Source organism: Scylla paramamosain, chromosome 21 (assembly GCF_035594125.1).
Source record: "Scylla paramamosain isolate STU-SP2022 chromosome 21, ASM3559412v1, whole genome shotgun sequence".
Taxonomy (NCBI): domain Eukaryota; kingdom Metazoa; phylum Arthropoda; class Malacostraca; order Decapoda; family Portunidae; genus Scylla; species Scylla paramamosain.
In genome coordinates this window covers 16,015,714-16,035,212 of record NC_087171.1, presented here as the reverse complement: position 1 = coordinate 16,035,212, position 19,499 = coordinate 16,015,714, and the positions used below count along the sequence as shown (strand labels likewise).

The 19,499-nt window shown below is 41.0% G+C and overlaps 1 protein-coding gene across 1 annotated transcript in view; it reads right to left on the bottom strand.

Annotated features, from left to right (window-relative positions):
- Positions 1–17,032, bottom strand: part of LOC135111121 (neural-cadherin-like) — a 189,602-nt gene extending 172,570 nt beyond the window's left edge. Inside the window, exons 1-2 of the mRNA XM_064024097.1 lie at positions 16,685–17,032; positions 15,678–15,919 (exon numbers count right to left, since the gene is read on the bottom strand). Of these exons, the coding sequence (XP_063880167.1) occupies positions 15,678–15,795 (118 nt within the window). The 5' untranslated portion in view covers positions 15,796–15,919; positions 16,685–17,032. The remainder of the gene's footprint in view (positions 1–15,677; positions 15,920–16,684) is intronic.
- Positions 17,033–19,499: the final 2,467 nt, after the last annotated feature.

The following is a 19,499-nucleotide window of genomic DNA, read 5'->3' as shown; positions in this document are numbered from 1 at the left end:
GGATTAGAACAGAGCTTCAGAATCGGGGGCTGCCTGGCATCACCCATTAACATGGAATGGTTATGCAATGTGAGAAAAAATGTGTATAAAACTACATCACTTTCAAGACAAGAGAGACGAGAGAGATATGTCAGGATGTCAGGGGAAACACTGTGTGTTTTTCTGGCGATTAAAAAATAATAATCATAAATAAAATAAATTACCTTCGTCTCCCTAAAAGACCATAAAGAAGCATCCTAACATACCAACATGATATCAGGGAACTCAATACAAGGACACAGTATAATCATTAAAATGACAGCACAAACAAATTAAAAAAAATTAAAAAACTGAAATTTCATCCCAAAGAATGGCACACAACTTGATTTTTATTACTTAATCTTTTCTCTCTTTCCCAAAACATTGATTTTGTAAGTCAGCGAACTTTGTAAACTGCACCACACAGTTTGCTTGCCTTGATTCTCGAAAGCAATGCATTTCTCATCACAGGAATAAACTTACAGTAGAAAAAATTTTACTCTAGTACAGCAGGAAGAGAAGCAGAGGGAGAGGCGATGCGAGATGCAAAAACCTGTCCATTTCGGAGGGAAAAACTTCAGCCAGACGAAAGACAAAAGACAAAACTGAAAGCCTCCTTTTTTTTTTTTCTTGTCGAACAAACAAGAGGTTGATGATGAACCTCTCCTCATCTAGCCTCAGTTATATTTACTCACATGTAGCTCCTCTCTCTCTCTCTCTCTCTCTCTCTCTCTCTCTCTCTCTCTCTCTCTCTCTCTCTCTCTCTCTCTCTCTCTCTCTCTCTCTCTCTCTCTCTCTCACACACATGGCAGAATAGATTGACTGTCAACTTGCCACTCAGGGAAAAGAATGAACCCAGTCTGTGTTCGATCTCACGCGACTAAACCAGTCCACCAACACCTCACCAAACCGATAGAGTCGCAGCGCCAAATTATTTAACTTCTTTCTCCTTCCAAGCAATTCCCTGACTATTTTTCACTCTGACGTCCATTGTCTGACTTATCGTCCAAGGTGATTGTTTGGTATTTCGTACTATTAGAACAACATCAATTACTACTACTACTACTACTGGCGTTGCTGCTGCTGTTACTACTACTACTACTACTACTACCACCACCACCACCACCACCACCACATTTACTGCTGGCGATCTTCTCTATCCAACGCCAGGAAATTTCTCCTCCATAACATATCACTACATTTTACGATAATGGAAACTGTTCTCACTTTATTCACCTTCAGCATTTTTTTTTTTTTACCAAGTAATTTCCACGTGACTGCCGTAAGGTACTTTCGTCACCCACTGTTCCCATTAACAATGGTTTAGAAAAAAAAAAAAAAACTTCTCACTGTGACAAGCGTGGCGGTCATCGTGATTTCAGTTTTATGTGATACTAATAATGGATACAGGTGACCCACAAGTCTGGACAATGCATTATCGACGTATCATAATGGGCTACAATCGACGGATGTACAGTCAGGTGAATCTCGGAAAACACATCGAGCTTTGCATCGTTAATGGTGGACATGTTGAAGATATTACTACATGTATGAGAGGAGTCAGAAACTACGTGTGTTCTTTTCCTCTTCTGCGTCCTGAGATCGCCTCATCGTATTAGTGAAAGCCGCAATGTAGCACAGTTGATTATTGCTTCATTAACTCAATTAACTCAACAAAACAAGAATGCAAAATACAGCAAAATACAGCACCATTCATGCACATTTTCCTCCACAGAATTACGTATAAGTACTACTCCGCTTTTAATAAATATATATGACAGTACGGAATAACTGCTAATATTTTATGAGCTTACGGCATTCCATTATGAAATAAATTGCCACACTCCATAAAACATCTGATGTGTAAGAAATATGCTGGTGTTAAGAGACGCATAAACAGTGTGTTGTCATAGTGCTAATAATGATAAGTGCATGTATAACTGGAATTGTGCAAGTTTCATTTTTCCTTCCTTTCATCACTCTCGTCAAAGAATTATGAGCAGTAAAAATACTAACCCTTATCATAACAACAGCACTAATAACAATAACATGAAACCTTGCATTTGACCTCGTCCAAGAAAGGAACCTGCAAAACAAACAAATGGGAAAGGGAAATCCACGATAAAATAGCAAGAAACAAGGCCATCGTCTTGTTTCTTCTTCTAATATATAGTTACTTAAAACGGAAGAGGTCATGAGTTTCCTGCGGCACTACCTCCAGTTACGTCCCCTTGTATGAGGTGCATAATCAGTGACTTACGAGAGTGTATTCATGCTGCTGTGCTTTTTACGGTAGCAAGGAGAAGTTGACAAATCTCATACAGTGTTGCATATATTGGTATTTTCAGCGTTTCTACTGTACAGCTACTGGTAATGAAGGTTTGATGATATAATTTCCAAATCTACTGACAAATGAAACACAGCATAAACATCTGATTAGAAAACGTTAAGTTGCCGAATGGGAGATATCACGAACTGTCAAGTTTTCAGTGTTCGCCGGCTGGTTTAATGCAGAAGTTGGTCAGCACTATCTCGCTGTACAGAGTCGTCGTCTCAAAACACTATATTATAATGTACGTATTGATTTCCTGTGTTTTTATTCCTTATAATATTTTCCGTTGTTATTTTACTGTTATTTCTTGATAGTTACAAGAGTTTATACGACTAACGCCATTTTATGGAAGTGTAGTCGACCTGATGTACCAAACTCTCTCATTTTTTTGAGACTTTAATGTAGCAAAAAACTTTAACACACATTTTACCTCGCCTGTGCAGAGGTTCATGCTTCACAGTCAAAGTGCATAGTAACTTTTGTCCAGTTTTCTTTGTGAGGAGAAGGAAAATTTGCGGCTGAAACCGAAATAGCCCGACCAACAATAGACCATTTAGAATGCCAAAACCCAAAGCTGTGTCTTGCCATGGTCCGAACATGTTATGCCTTTAGACTTAAAAAAAAAAAAAAAAACTCCTCAAGGTGGGCACTACCGATTTATTAACATCGTTAGAGGTCTCCATGACGCCGAAAATATCTATGCTAGTCAAGGCCGAGGATCGGTTTGTTACTGTTTAAGTGGCAAAAGAACCTCAGTACCAGACTTTGATTTCTAAGTTATGAAATAAACCCTTTTAAGGTGCATTATATGTTCATGGTTCCTTGTAGTCTACTACCTAAATGAAAAATAATCATACTGACTGAGTTTTATCAACTGAGGAACAAAATAATTTTTGTCCCAGGAATACAGATGGTACGAAAGACACTGCATGTATATAACTTTAATCCTACTATTAAAGCGTTTACGTCGTAGATACATGTTTAAAAATACTCTAGTTGTTTTACCACCTCAGTAGGTAATAACAGAATAGAAAGAAAAAAAAACGATATACAGTAGACCAACTTTTCAGTGAAATATTATGATCTCTGGTGAATCTGGCAACAGCAGCTTGAGTTCGTGATATCTCCCATTCAAAGTAACGATATTTTTTTTTTTTTTCACTGACCCTGACGGACTGAGCGGACGCGTCACTGATACACCACTAGTATGTGTGAATGAGCCTTTAATCGACACTTTTACAAAACTGCATGCACTGATCGGAGGAAAGAAGAATGTAACTTTCAGCACCAATAAATGCAACCTTTAATTTAAATAGAGCCAATTGGGAACCGGTGTATTCTGAAACCGCAGCAGTAAGGATTTAGAAACCTCTAATTTAACCTAATACTTTGCCAGTGACGCAGCGAGGCGGCCTTTACGACAATCACAAAGTTCAGGCTCAATAAGAACACATTTAAAAAAAAAAGTTGAGGCAACCACACCCCAGCACGCCACACGTCAGCCCGCTGCTGCAATACACAACATCTTTCTGGCGTTCATATTTTGTTACAAGTATTGCGATTCCCGTAAGTGCATATTAGATTAGTTATCAAAGACGCTCTTACCTTCCCCACGAGCCGCTCGATGCACCGAGAAATCAAAACACCTTCACCAACTCTCTTGAAGGAATTGACGTTTCTACAGTAATGTTATTGAATGGAATCATATGATGTATATATTATGCAGATTCCATCATGACTTTCTTTCTCATGGCAGTCACTGTCGTCACCCTCACTTTCGTCATGGTCAGCCATCACTATGAATGAATGCTGTCGCTCTTACTGGATTGTAATATTTTACAACTAGTGCTACAGCGACTATTTCTCTTTGAAGGATGAATATGATGCAAGGAACGACTTCAAGTGCACCACACAAAACAATATAAAATAGAAATAGATAAACAACAACAACAACAACAACAACAACAACAACAACAACAACAACAACAATAATAATAATAATAATTATAATAACAATTTTGTTCGGTCAATCATCCCTGGCTTCAAGAGAAAACAAGGTGCGTTCGTTTTCTCTGGATAGTACAAGACACACTTAACAGTCCCAAACATGATGCTCCTCCATTCACCTGTACACAGGAAAACACATCATTGACTTACGCCTCCTGCTTATGACGACATCTTGACCAATCTCATCCAATCTTTTCCGTTGTGGTAACTGTGTGGGTGAAGGAGACAGGAATGCAAACTAATCAACAGTATATTTTTTTTTTCCAGCAACATTATGAAAAGGAGAATAAAGTCCTGGTAAAAAATAATATGGTTAACACATTCACTACAAAACCATTTCACTGGCAGGCATTTAATGCACACTGAATTGATGACACTAACGTAGTAAAACCCAAACGAATACATCAATTAACCGTGTTTGCGTGTGTGTGTGTGTGTGTGTGTGTGTGTGTGTGTGTGTGTGTGTGTGTGTGTGTGTGTGTGTGTGTGTGTGTTTTAATATCCACTGTAAACTAAATATTACCCATAACAACTAACACGAGTATCAAACATTTTTAGGCCTGTAGGAGTGTAATAGCATTCCCTCTCACACCGTTTTCTGTGGAGCGCCCCATCCCTCTGTATTAAGCACTGGTAACGGCCGTAATGTGTCTGGAAGGCGTCACACAAATGCGTCAGTGGTATACTCGCGGTGCGTCGTGGAGAGGTGGGTGGATGTGGGGCTGGGGAAGGGGGGGGGGGAAGCTTGGGGTGTGGAATGGTGTGGTAATGATGGGGTGGCTGGTGGTGGAGGATCTATTTTTCTGACGGCTTTTGTTCTCCCCTCGGTGCTTCCCTCCGCGCTTGTAGGGCTCACTTTGAGAAACGAGGTTATGACGGTGATAATGATGATGATGATGACGAAGAGGAGGAGAAAGAGGAAGAGAAGGAGGAACACAAAGGAACACAAATGAGTAAATTGCAAGACATATTAGTCCTTACATGGGTGTTTGAGAGATCTATGCTATCTATCATATAATGAAAAAATAGGACAATATGGATGAAGGCTCCTCTCCACACCGCTCACTCCAGCCAGGGATGGAAGGACAAAAAGTGGAGTATTGGGAAACGGCTTGAAGAATTTTAAGGTAGAAAGAAAGATGCCATCACTCTTGCTTACTCTATCTGGTGCTCGACAGCTAGCAAAACCTCAGTAACGTGACGAATTAATTTCTTTTGTGATTTTCTACAAGTGTCTAGTAATTCAGTTATGGTTTGCATTTCAAAAGCCTTTTCAATCTGTTTTAAAAAGTTGAAATTGTTGTTCTATCGATGGCATTGGAAGCTATAAACAGTTTCAAACGCTGCCGACCTGATTAAAAAAGAAGGATTTGGCTTCATTTAACGTAAACCATTTACCAGCTAACTTGCGTTGTTGTTTTTTTTTTATTGATAAATTACAAAATAACCTTCTGCATTAATATTATGAAATCTTTTTAATATTCCAAGCACTTCTGTTACACTGTACGTCACCTAACATTTTTTGCTTTAAAAAACTAAAAAATTAAGCTCTTATAACCTTTTTCCATAGAGAATATTCATCAGCCAACGAATCATTTTCCAATTTTTCCAGTATCTTTTCTGTGATATTGGAAGAATTGCACGCACTATTCAATCACATTATCATAAAGCTTCAATATTACCCTTACTGTTTTATTTACTAAGATAAGTTTCATAAAGTCAAACAATTTGTTAGCAGTTTTAATGAGCTTCAGACCACTTAATATTAAGATTCCAAAGTCCTTTTCCTCGCTCATCACAGAAAGGAGCTTGCCTTTCATTGAATATTCAAAGTGATGATTATTGCTTGCATTATGAAGTACTTTGCATTTATCGACATTGAATTTCATTTGCCATTCGGGAAAAGGAAATGAGGTGGAGGAAAGACGGAAGAAAAAGCTGAATGGAAGTGAGGGAAAAGACAACAGGAAGGAGGAAGAGAGAAAATTCAGCTGACAGGAAGAGTGACTGGTGAAGAGAGAGAGAGAGAGAGAGAGAGAGAGAGAGAGAGAGAGAGAGAGAGAGAGAGAGAGAGAGAGGTACTAGTATGTTAGATTAGATTTTAGTCCAGACACGCTGAAGTATTTTACTGTCATACACAAACGCACACACACACACACACATACACACACACACCACACACACACACACACACACACACACACACACACACACACACACACACACACACACACACACACACACACACACACACACACACACACACACACAGCAGATTAGCATAAAACGGAAGGACATAAATCTGGACCGCACTAGACTTATGACTCTGTCCGTGGAGCCAAGAGACAGGGAAAGGGTTGCGAGGGGGTGGAGGACGCAGCGAGAAACACGACGTAAACGAAAGTACGATGGAAGTAAAGTGGAACAAAACATATATATATAAAAAAAAAAAAAAGACAGATGGTTACGAGGAAAAATGACTGATATAGCATGAAAGAAAAGAGAGAGGTTGCAAGAGTTATCAGAAAAGAAGAAATGTGAATAGACAGAGTATGTGAATGGACCAGTAAAGGGGAGGGGACAGTCCGTGCAAGGAAGGGAATGTTTCTCCTCCTCTTCCTTCCTTTCCTCAGATCTACTCCCTTCAAGCCAAAGCTTTAACGCGTGCCTGGGTCTCCTCCTGAGGGCGAAAAGAACGCGATGGAAGAGAAGGGAAGAAGGAAAGACAGCAAGAAGAGAAGTAAAGGAAGCAAGACGTAGAGAATAAAAAAAAAGAAAATGACATTAAAGGAAAATCCAGAGGAAAAACATAAGTGAGAAGGTTCAAGATGGAAAGAGGGAGATGAAGGTCAAAGAGATTAGGAATCAAAAGTAGAGAAAGCGCGTAGAGGTCGGGAAGAGGAGGGGAAGGACCACCGGATGAAGGAAATAAATCACGAGAAAGAGGCGGAGACTGGCGGCAGGAAGAGACAAAAAAATGATGATGAAAGGCAAGTGACGAGGGTTGTAGAGAGGCGATAGAAGGCGGTGGAACACTACAGAGACGAGAGGAGAGACTACAGGGAGGAAGAAGGCGAGGAGGCAGAGAGGAGGTAAGTGACTATGCTAACGGAGGGAACACGACATCAGTGAAGCATCAGCGCAACTATTCTATGCTGCCTCTAATACAGTGGTATTCATTGCGCGGCTCGCGATGACTCAATTCACGGCTATCGAAAAATATATAAATTAATTAATAAAAAAATATATAGAAAAATAATTTTTCAAGTAAGATACATATTTTCATGAGGTGAGATGGAAGACGAAGTCACAGTAAGAGATAACATTCTAACATCCCTACCCTAGTCGTACAGAAATCATACGTGTCCACTACGATTGCAGTGACAAACTACAAATATTCCATGACAAGAGCTGCAGCTAGCACACTTCCGCTCATCACAGCATTAAGTAAGTTTGGTCTTTATTTTGCTATTAATAACAAGATATGCAGGCTAATATTACCATGTCTAATTTTTCTCATTTACTATATTGCACTAGCAGCTCAGTACTACATAATTTAGTTGAGTTACGCTAACTTGCAGTAGCCGTGGCTCTCTTAATCAATGTGTTTAACCGAAGTGCCTCTCTTGCAAAAATTAGTGAATAACACTGCTCTAATATCTGAAAGACACAGAACCCGAACGTTGCTTCACCAGCTGCAATACTTGAAGGCGAGTCAGGGAAATACACAACACAGCTGCGCAAACCTGATCTCTCCCGTGTCCCTGTTCGTTTTGACTTTTCCCTCTGTGTCTTAGTAACGAAGAGTATTAGTTTATCTCTCTCTCTCTCTCTCTCTCTCTCTCTCTCTCTCTCTCTCTCTCTCTCTCTCTCTCTCTCTCTCTCTCTCTCTCTGCAAATATCTATTTCAAAATTATTCACTATGGAATGGAGATGTCAAATACTGTCGCCACGCTATGGATTCCACATAATGGTAAGTGACCTTCGTATGTGCCACTCGCACTGCTACTCTGGTGCAACAATATATATATATATATATATATATATATATATATATATATATATATATATATATATATATATATATATATATATATATATATATTTTTTTTTTTTTTTTTTTTTTTTTTTTTTTTTTTCCCCGTATTGGTGTTCATTTTCATTTTTGTACATATGTAACACTATCTTTTCTCTACCAAACTTCTTTTTTTTTTCTCATAACAGAGACTCGTGTTTCTAAGACCACAATCCAGAGTTCTTAGTTGCATCCATATTACATCGTCTATTCTCAGCTTCAATCCAAATCTGATTGTTATTCTTATGTACACCAGGACATGATTTTTTTCTCCTTCTTCTTCTTCTTCTTTTTACGTGAAAGGGGCACTGGCCCCAGGCAACAAAAGGGACGAAAAAAAAAGGCCCACTGAGGTGCCTGTCCCAAAAGAAATGTCTTCGTGTCCACCATCTCCAGTCCTTCGAAATTTTCATGTTTCTCCTTCAAACAGAGACGCTACTACTCACAGCACATTACAATTACAGTAAGATAAAATGCAATACTCATTCATTACATTTCACGCCATGTCGCAAGTCTACTTCCCCCCCCCCCTCCGTTGAAGCCCATCCTGCACTCCCTCGCCAGGCCACAGTGTGTTATCCTGAGTCCCCGGCGGGAGTGGAGGAGGCGTGACTGGCGTAATGGATGACAGGAAGCATCTCTCCCGCCACTACAGCCCAGCCCAGCCTTTCCTCCTCACGCGCCTCTCATTCCGTCACATTCATTCTGCTATTTCCACTACGTCACACACACAAATACAATTCACTCAAATGAATAGGGATTTCAGCAGCTTTACGTAATATAAGTGGATATGAGGCAGGCTGCAATAGTTGGTTAGGGCTCAGAAACTGCACTTAACTCATGCATACACAAATTAATGAATGTGTGAAGACGTGTCCACATAACTAAGCATCATCTCCTCCTCCTCTTCCTCCTCCTCCTCCTCCTCCTCCTCCTCCTCCTCCTCCACGCTCGCCGGCTCCTCACAGGCAATTCCAGACGGCAGTTTTAGCCACTCGCCTGCTCGTCCGTGTTGCGGTCAATGGGCCCCCTCGGCTTATCTCTCCTTACTACTCCCCATCCCTTACCTCTTCCACTACCTCCTTCTTGCTTTTCTCTTCCTTAACCAACTCTTTCTCTTCTCAAGTCAAGCTCACCCCTACCTGCTTCCATTAAGGCTTTACCGCATGGCCATTTTGGTATGTTAGAGAAGATACTTAATGAATTGCTACTTGTCACGCCGTGGTACAATGGTACCGCGCGCGCTTTGGGGGCCAAGTGGTCATCAGGCGCACGGGTTCGAATCCTGGCTACGGTCCGAGGATAGGAAGGGCATGAACTCGGGGTAACGGTTGCCAAATCCAAAAGTCCTTCATCAGGAGGCACCGTCTCACCCCTAACAGACTAGGGAAAACTAGACGAAAAAAAAAAAAAAAAGCGCCTCTCTCTCTCTCTCTCTCTCTCCTAACCACTCCGTCACACTCACTTTTCACTGTTTCCATTCCATTTCCTTCCCTCTCTTCTTTCATCTCTGCATCTCTAGTGATAAAAAAGCAACACTCCATTGCCTCTCGCCTCTCATCTCCATGCTGCTGCTTTGGCGGGATCACATTTATCGTTCTGTTTACCTAATCAGTAGTTAGTGGCATATGCAATTCGTTAATTAATCCTATCATGAATATCAGAGCGGATGTTATTACAGCGGTACCTCCTCAGGCCTATAGTGTGTAGCGCCTCGTGGCCACAACAAACATGTGTAATGGCCAACAGGAGGCTTCCCTTCACGCGTGGCCGCAGATGAACATGCACAGATTGGTCCATAACTCCAACACTACACAGATCGCATAAAACCTACCCACCAGAACCCAATACCCTCAGATCCCTCTCGTTTAGGAACAGCACACACACACACACACACGCTTATCGTTCGTATTGGCGGAGCGTGCATGCATTGGTCGTCGCTCAGTCAGTGACGTCCTCCAAGGCTGTCTATAACCATACCAGGTTTTCCTTCAGGTTGTGGCCATGTGGTCTCGTTCCTTCCGCCCCTCACGCCAGGCCCTAAAGCCAGCGATGCAGTCAATAATATTACTAACACACCTGGTTTGGCCCTCATCCCATTACGGGGCGGAGGCAATACTGTTATGGTGGCGGCTCAGCTCTCCTTCGTCAGCGCTACCTCAGGGCGGCCTGGGCAGGAGGCTCAGCCTGGATGGTGGTGCAAGGAGCCATTCCTACACGTTCTGTGCGGCGAACTCATTACAGTTATCCTGAATTGGTGGGCACTCCTTTTCATCATCATCTTTACCACAGGGAACATCGCAAGAGTCTTGGTTAAACATTACTACATTTATGGCCTTTGTTAACATCTTGATTTCGACATCAGCGGTCGCCCCTGCACGGTGGTGCACACTGCAAGGAATACTCGTACAAGGTTGATGCTTTTCGCCCATGCTTAACTTAACGGATTTTACTATCAAAAGAGGAGACAAAAGAGCAATCATGATCTACTCCAATTGACAAGTCATATAAATGTATTCCTGTAAGATATGATGGTGGATTCCTGCGTTCAGATTTCCAGACACTGACTGTCCTGCCAACAGTTCCTAACAGCGATGGCAATACACAATATGCTAAAATAAAACAGGATTCCAGGCACATTGAGCTATAGTTACTATTAAAGTTTGAAATATTTACTGAGTTTGTGTGGTAAGCGTTTAAAATATTAGACCACGAGAGGAAAACGTGACAAAATAGTTTTATGCCACTGAACTTGATTTGCACAAAAATTTACGAAATTATCTTTACTTCACAACACAGCAACAAACAGAAAATCCTGAAAATACTCATAACTGTACAAAACCGGATTCAATAAACGGAATTACAAATAAGAAAGACGACGAAGTTACCACACACAACTAAATAATCTGATTCCACATGATAATTTGCTTTGTACTTCGCTTCCAGAGTATCGTCACCAGTGAAGGACCAGAACCACCAAATATGCAAAACCATCAATATTTTCATCACTCTTGCCTTAATCCTAAAACACGTGCAGGTAAAGCGTGCAAACAAAACAACAAGGCATATAAATATCAGCAAAATAAATAAATAAATAAATACACAAACGAATGCAATGCAGTAAAAATAGAGACTTCACTCAATCCCCTTGACGGACACACTCGTATATTGACTTCAAGAGCCCAGAACAAATATCACATCTCAAACCAGACAACACTGTAGGCTGGCGGAGCACTGAATGACTGCCGCACCACCGTTCATCTGGAGAAAGTTGTCTTGCAGTATACGACAAATAATAGTGATGAGAGAGAGAGAGAGAGAGAGAGAGAGAGAGAGAGAGAGAGAGAGAGAGAGAGAGAGAGAGAGAGAGAGAGAGAGAGAGAGAAAATGACCAGCCTCTCTCTCTCTCTCTCTCTCTCTCTCTCTCTCTCTCTCTCTCTCTCTCTCTCTCTCTCTCTCTCTCTCTCTCTCTCTCTCTCTGGATGTCACAGATAGTACTCCTAGGGCAAAAAGTGGCGATGATGACCATTTTTTGCCTCACAGTGCCATTAGTTGTCCTGCACCACTCTTCCCTCTGACATGAACATAAATATTTTTCTTTTACGAGGCCAGAAACATTGGATTCTGACACAAAATACAGTACTTAATGACGTCTATCAAAATAAGGCTTGATTCTTTTTTATTTCTTTTTGTTACCTCTACTTAATGAGGCATCATTAACAAGGATTTAAGTCTTAGTCTGTGTGTGTGTGTGTGTGTGTGTGTGTGTGTGTGTGTGTGTAAGTTTCTTTTACAAAATGTTTTTTGCCAAAATTTCTCGGTCAGTTTGTAAAGAAACCTCAATGAATTCGCAAAATCACTTTAAACATTTGGGTCCTTTCATAACAAAAAAAGGGAGAATTTTTGCAAAAGCATCAATAATGTACTGCCAACTGAAAAATAATCAAACAGCATGTATCCAGATATTATGGAGTGGGGAGGAGTAAGGTACTTCTGGCAAAACACTAATACATCTAATCGTCGCTTATTTTATCACTACATAACAATGAAGCAATGAAACGGTGAGAGACACACTGCTTTACATTAGGTGTCGTCGGTGACCTCAAAAGCTCACTACAGCTTCGACGTTGACTAATCCGTAACACCGTAACGCTTTGCCGCCATGGTAAAGTAAATATCCTCATTATTCATAGAAAACGGTAGGTAAATTCATATTAAATAAGAGTGCCTGTCCTTGCTTGAACCTGTGGTGACCGAGCGATGCCCGCGTTACCAGTCATACCGAGTGCAGAACGCCACACACACACACACACACACACACACACACACACACGCATCCCTCTTCCCTTTTTTTCCAGTTATAAAGCAAAAAACAATTACCATGTCTTAGCTGCATTGACAAATGAGTTTACTGAATTATGAACTACAGAAGGTACACTGCCAGAGTACCTACTGTGTGTGTGTGTGTGTGTGTGTGTGTGTGTGTGTGTGTGTGTGTGTGTGTGTGTGTGTGTGTGTGTGTGTGTGTGTGTAGGTGGATGTGTCCTTGGAGCGCGGGGGCGAGAGAGAGAGAGAGAGAGAGAGAGAGAGAGAGAGAGAGAGAGAGAGAGAGAGAGAGAGAGAGAGAGAGAGAGAGAGAGAGAGAGAGAGAGAGAGAGAGAGAGAGAGAGAGAGACGGACAGACAGACGGACAGACAGACAGGAAGGTGTGCATACAGATCGTGAATATACCTTTAATACAAGTGAATGCAAGCGTGCGAAAATAGCTTATTCTTTGCATTACTAGTTTGAGCTGCAGTTTTCTGAATACTTCTGTACTCTTTTTTTCATCCCTTTTTTTTTTATACAACATAGTGTTACAAGCTTCCGTTACTTTTATTTCACGTAATAACTCACACGCTCTCCCCTCGCACTGCCTCACTCCAATGCCTACTTTTATTTTATGTTTTACAGCTGGTTGGCATGAGCAGCATTAATGAAGTTTCTCTTTCGTGTATTTTTCTCTCTCTCTTTCTCAGAATATAGCTTGAAATCATATGAAAACTCCACCTTTCTTTAACCATGCACTGAGAAGCCCTTACTGTTACTACCACCACTACTACTACTACTACACACACACACACACACACAGCAGAATAATGACGTGCTTGCCGCGGAAACAGATGCACGGCGCACGGAGGTGGCTGCATTACCGGCAAGCCGCTATTATGCTGACGAACGACGCGGCCTTCATTACCTAGGATCCTGGCACGACTATTCTTCTCGTTACCAACAGTTATTGCTTCCACCATGCGCACACCTACAATGATAACCCACAATGACACTGACTCCAACGGGGACGCTAACAAGGAGGACAATTAATGACTGTTATCCCAATAAGGACACGCGTACACAACAATACAGGCATGTTCTTGCAGCAGCGGTAACCAACAACGATGAGATAAACAAACATTACGTGAATCTGTGGGCATGTATTTTCCACCGTGACGCTCCCAGTGCCCATAAGTGGTAACTGAAGTCATCTCGTAGACAACGTTGCTACATATTATGATATTCAAGATGTTAGTTGGGACGCTTCCTCGGCTGTTTACAAAATAAAACACAACAATGAACTATAAATGTGGAAGTGTTAACAGGCGTGAAGGCATGTCAAGGTCGTCACGCAATGCTCACTTTTCGTTGCGGTACGCGGAATGAAGTGTGATATTCGGTTCCGGTGAAGGTAAAACTGAGGCAGAGTGGAAATGGTGGTGGGAGGAAGGAAGGAAGGGAGGGAGGGAGGGAGGGAAGGAGGGAGCATGTAGGTGTTGAAGCAACGACAAACCTGACTGACCACCACTTTCTACGTAAATCAGAGTAATGAATGAATATGTTATCGCCTTCAACTGACTACAATGCCAGGATGGTACGGCACTTTAAGTTACTCTACCCGTTACTGCATACCTCCATTCAAAGTGACAGTGCAAAGTACTTTATATATACGCTTATTTTTGTTATAGATTACCGGTAAATATTTATGATGTCTCTTAATATTTCGTGACAAACATCCCAAAGAACCATAAAAATGCCATGTGTGATGGGATATACCGTGCCTCTCACACACACACACACACACACACACACACACACACACACACACACACACACACACACACACACACACACACACACACACAGAACAACTTGCCGATAACTTGCAGACGAATGATTCTCTGGGGCTGATTTAATATGTAGAATTTAACACCATTCACATGAACATAACACTAATACAGTCATTCAGTGTCTGGCAATTAATGGTGTGACGTGGTGGGAATCTGATTAATTTGTGTTGTCTAAGGCCACGTATTCCAGCGTTTGTTTCTAGTTTACTGTCAAAGATGATAAACTGTATTATAAGGAATACAACACGGGAAGAAGCATCCAAATGTTCTCAAGACGTTCAAGAATAAGGAGAACCGAAGTCTTTTTTTTTTTTTCTATTGCACCCACTTTCACTCCTGTGGCCTTTGATCATTATGAAGTTATTTACCAGCTCGAGTTCAAACGCAAGGCTACCATTACATTAAAGCCACCAGTGTTACCTTTCACCTAAGTATTATTTTATTGTAATGGTGATGATGTGCGTGGGGAGCTGCATTTAAGGTGTGAGCTGGCGGGTCAGTGAGGCACGCCATTCATCTTACAAGATGGCTCACTAAGAGTTAACCAGATGCACAAAACTTGCCTGCAGTGCGATGAAGCGTTGTTGTTGAAACATTATATGCTTTACAACAACAATCTTGACTCGGCACTAATTACATGGAACTTTTTCTAGCTCGAGTTTCTCACAGTAATTCATAGACACGTTACCTTTTACGGCGACACTTCTCTAGTGTAAAAAATTTTGCTTTTCTTTCGCATCCAGAGAAGTGTAAAGTTTTAAAACGCATGTGCTGTCTATCACCTATCCCGATTTGTTTTTACACACAGACAACTTTCTAAAACAGAGCCCTCTTACTCCCAAAGTTTACAGTGGTACAGCACTAAACAGCACAACATATCTGCAATATCCTCAACGTTCTGGACTTATCTTAACAGCCTCACACAGGATAACAAGCCATAAACCAATCATGCGTTACTTTTTCTCGTATCTCCCTCATAAATGCATCTTTTATAAGCACCTCAAAGCATCACCGCGGTGGAAGATACATTTACTTAGGGTTGCAGGATAAAGGATGCAAAATAAAGTGAAAGGTCATCACTCACGCAAGTCTGGGTTGTGGAGGTGGGGGCGCGTCACCTGTGGGAGGGCGGCATCCACCCAGCAGGTCGCCGCAGCCACCAGCAGCAGGAACAGAAGGGAGGAGGAACACTGCCGCCCCATACCCACGTTTCCGTCAGTCACGCCCAGCACTCCTTCGACTCACCGCTCGATGCTCACTGCACTCTACCAATCAACACTCGCCGGTACACTCATAGTCGCTACACTCGTGTATTCATCGTGTTACCTTTTTCATCAATCAACAATTACTACTAAACATTGATCATATAACAGCGTAAACTCCTCTGTTAATTTGATTACAAATATATATATATATATATATATATATATATATATATATATATATATATATATATATATATATATATATATATATATATATATATATATATATATATATATGTATATATGTATATATATATATATATATATATATATATATATATATATATATATATATATATATATATATATATATATATATATATATATATATATATATATATATATTTTTTTTTTTTTTTTTTTATTTTTTATATATATTTTTTTTTTTTTTTTTTTTTTTTATGATTTATTTTCCATGTATGAGAACAATTTTCTTCCCTATCATCAAAGTTCTACCTCACGAAAGAAAATGATTGAATGAAGACTAATTCATTCTGTGAAAGGTTAAATCTAGCAAGCACATTATTTATATTACATCCTTTTTTTTTTTTTTTTTGCAATGACAAGTGTTTTTCTTTAATGCGCAAAGTTACAATGCAGATAATCCAGCCTCAGGTGGCGAGACCCGAGGGCAGCTCAAGACGTCCCTTGCTTATTCATCTCCTTAGCTGGTAAGACTGGAGGACACCTGAGGACTTGTCCCTTCTTTTCTCATGTCCAGAACAGTTGTCAGTCTACCAGCCTGCACCGCACACACGGAAAGGAAGCGCAGTACTGCCACGGAGAGAGATGACAGCAAACACCAAACCGTATCACGCAGATCTACCACCAAAGAGGGAGCCACACAAGTTTGCAGCTTCGCGCGACAGCCTCCCACGACTCGGCTAAGGTTCCTCTCGGCAGACCGTCCCCGGCCCTACTGACCACGTGCTGCTCCGCCCCTCGCCGGGCCACATTCCACGCCCGCATGCGCCCTCCTTCCCCGCCCTATTACAACTACAGAAGGCACAGACTCTCACGTGCTGCTGCTGTTACTGTCTCATTCACGCCACGAAGACTATACGATGCATATGTGAGTTCAAGCCGTGCGGGGTGACATGCTGCACTCAGGCTATTCTACATTACACGTAACCTTAACCCGGAAAGAACGAGCGCGTGCTATATCTCAATAAATGATTGTAATTATTCTGATATGTTTAATGCATATAACGCATCTCATGAGGAATACCATCCTGCAGTCACTGTAGTCATGTTTATCATTATTACTCTCTTCTTTACACACATCTTTATTCTACGTGATGTGTGTTCTTTAAAGAACACACACTCATAAATAGTTTTCACTAGGGTAGGTAATTATTCATAAAAAAGACATGCTTGAGTCTTCACATCATGGTTGAAATCTCTCTCTCTCTCTCTCTCTCTCTCTCTCTCTCTCTCTCTCTCTCTCTCTCTCTCTCTCTCTCTCTCTCTCAGATCTGTCTATTTATCTATTTATCTGTCTATCTATCTATCTATCTATCTATCTCGTAACTAACAAGAATGCGCAGCTAAATATACCTCTGCAAAGAATGAAACATTTCTTTAATTTGAAAATGAAAAAGAAATTCACCAAAGCGTGTTCCTCTGTCGTGCTGCATATTTCCCTGTCTAGCATAAAACTGTCGCAAATATTTAACTCGACAAGTATTATTCTCAGACGGCCATTGTTGAGGCACTAAACCCTTTCCCTCTTTTGTAAACGAGATGGGACATACGAGTAAGAGACATTTGATAACCGCGACTCTCTTTCTATCGAATTGATTTTCCCCCGGAACTCGCTAAGCCAGCCTGTCTTCCTCTGCGATACACACACTGACCTTTTAATCGCATCCGAGGCATTCTCCACGTTCCTTAACTCACCCTTTACAAGATCACTTAATGGAAGACACAGTAACCTCTCTCTCTCTCTCTCTCTCTCTCTCTCTCTCTCTCTCTCTGGTAAAAAGAAAAATACACATGGTTTTCCCTCCCCCCTTTTTTTTTTTTTTTCACACCATTCTAGGGTTAGCATGATCCGGGGTGAGCGGGGTGGGCGAGGGAACAGTCTGGCTGGAGAGATATTGCCCAATCCTAATCCGCGACTAAGCACTGTAAACACACGCAGGGGGAAAGAATAACACGTTGAGGCAGACCAGTTATTCCAATGCCACACATACAGGACGAGGGAAAACATTTGGGTCTTGAGTGCAAATGAGTAATAGAAATTTGTTATCTCAAGGGGACTGGCCGTTTATTTTCTTAATCAGAGAGAGAGAGAGAGAGAGAATGGCCCCCAGGATGAGAAAGACGTGAAGCTAAGTGTTCCGGAGCATCGGTTCGAGAGATGAGTGGTGACGCTGAGGAAGGAAAAGAGGGAGCCATAACTCAACACGAGATCCCTAATGAGTAATAAGACACAGTTCGGGCGAGAAAACCACTTGACGAATGATAGATGATAGATAGGAGACTGATGCACGCGGTGGTCATTGATTAATAGCAGGGAGTCGGTGGGAATAGCAATATGGATATCCGCTATGGAAAGGTGCAACAGAAGAGTGATCATTCATTAACGCAACATTACGTGTATCGACAGGGAGGGAAAGAAAGGCTGGGAGACACAGATGGAATGTGAAACAGGGAGATTTGGACACTAAAGTCTTGTGTTAGGCATCCACATTGAACTATCGGAAGCAAAAGAAAAGAAGGAGGAGGAGGAGAATATAGAAACGAAAACAAACAGCATCATACCTTTTGGTTCCTGCCAGACTATTTGATGCAGATGGTCGCCTCTAGCACCACATCCACTACTGAACGACACAGTAATCAGGAAATACGAACCTGTTGAATAAAACTAAGAGTGAAAAAAATATACGAGATTATGCAGCCTGAAACAAAAAAATAAAAGGAAAAGAATTATAAATGTTAATAATGTTTTTTTTTTATCTTAAGTTGATTTTTCATGGAACAGACCAGCAACACTAATTTAAAACTGTTTCATGTAATAGGATTTCTCCTGAACCTGTATTCATATCATATAAAGATAACTCAGAAAAGAAGAGAGGGAGGCAGCCTTTTATAACAAGATGTAAGCGAAGACACAAGAACAGTGTGTGTGTGTGTGTGTGTGTGTGTGTGTGTGTGTGTGGTTAAGAAATTACTCCCACATACTTTCATTATTTTACATTTCAAGCGAAAGTTTACAAAGGTTTGAAATCACAAGCAACAGCTGAAAAGCGGGCACAAAAATACTCTAGTGATTGAGGTAAACACGGCCATTAAGTAATAAAAACCGACCTATTAGCGGAGCCAAGGTATTTACATTGGTGGGGTGCCTGCACGTAACATTGAAAAGGAATGACAAAATACGTATTAGGAAAGCCATTCGAGCACTTGTTTTCCAATTACCGGGTTTGGGATAATTGCTCATTATTTGGAAATTACAACGAAAATTTATATCCGGTTATCTACGGGACGACTTTAATTACCGTAATCAAAGTAATTATATCTGTACGCGTTTGTTTCTCCACTTCACGATATAGAATTTCCGCGGCTCAAACTGGCAGGAAAGCAATTAGATAAAGCGGCATGAGCATCAAATGTGAGGCGCACTGAACCAGCACCGA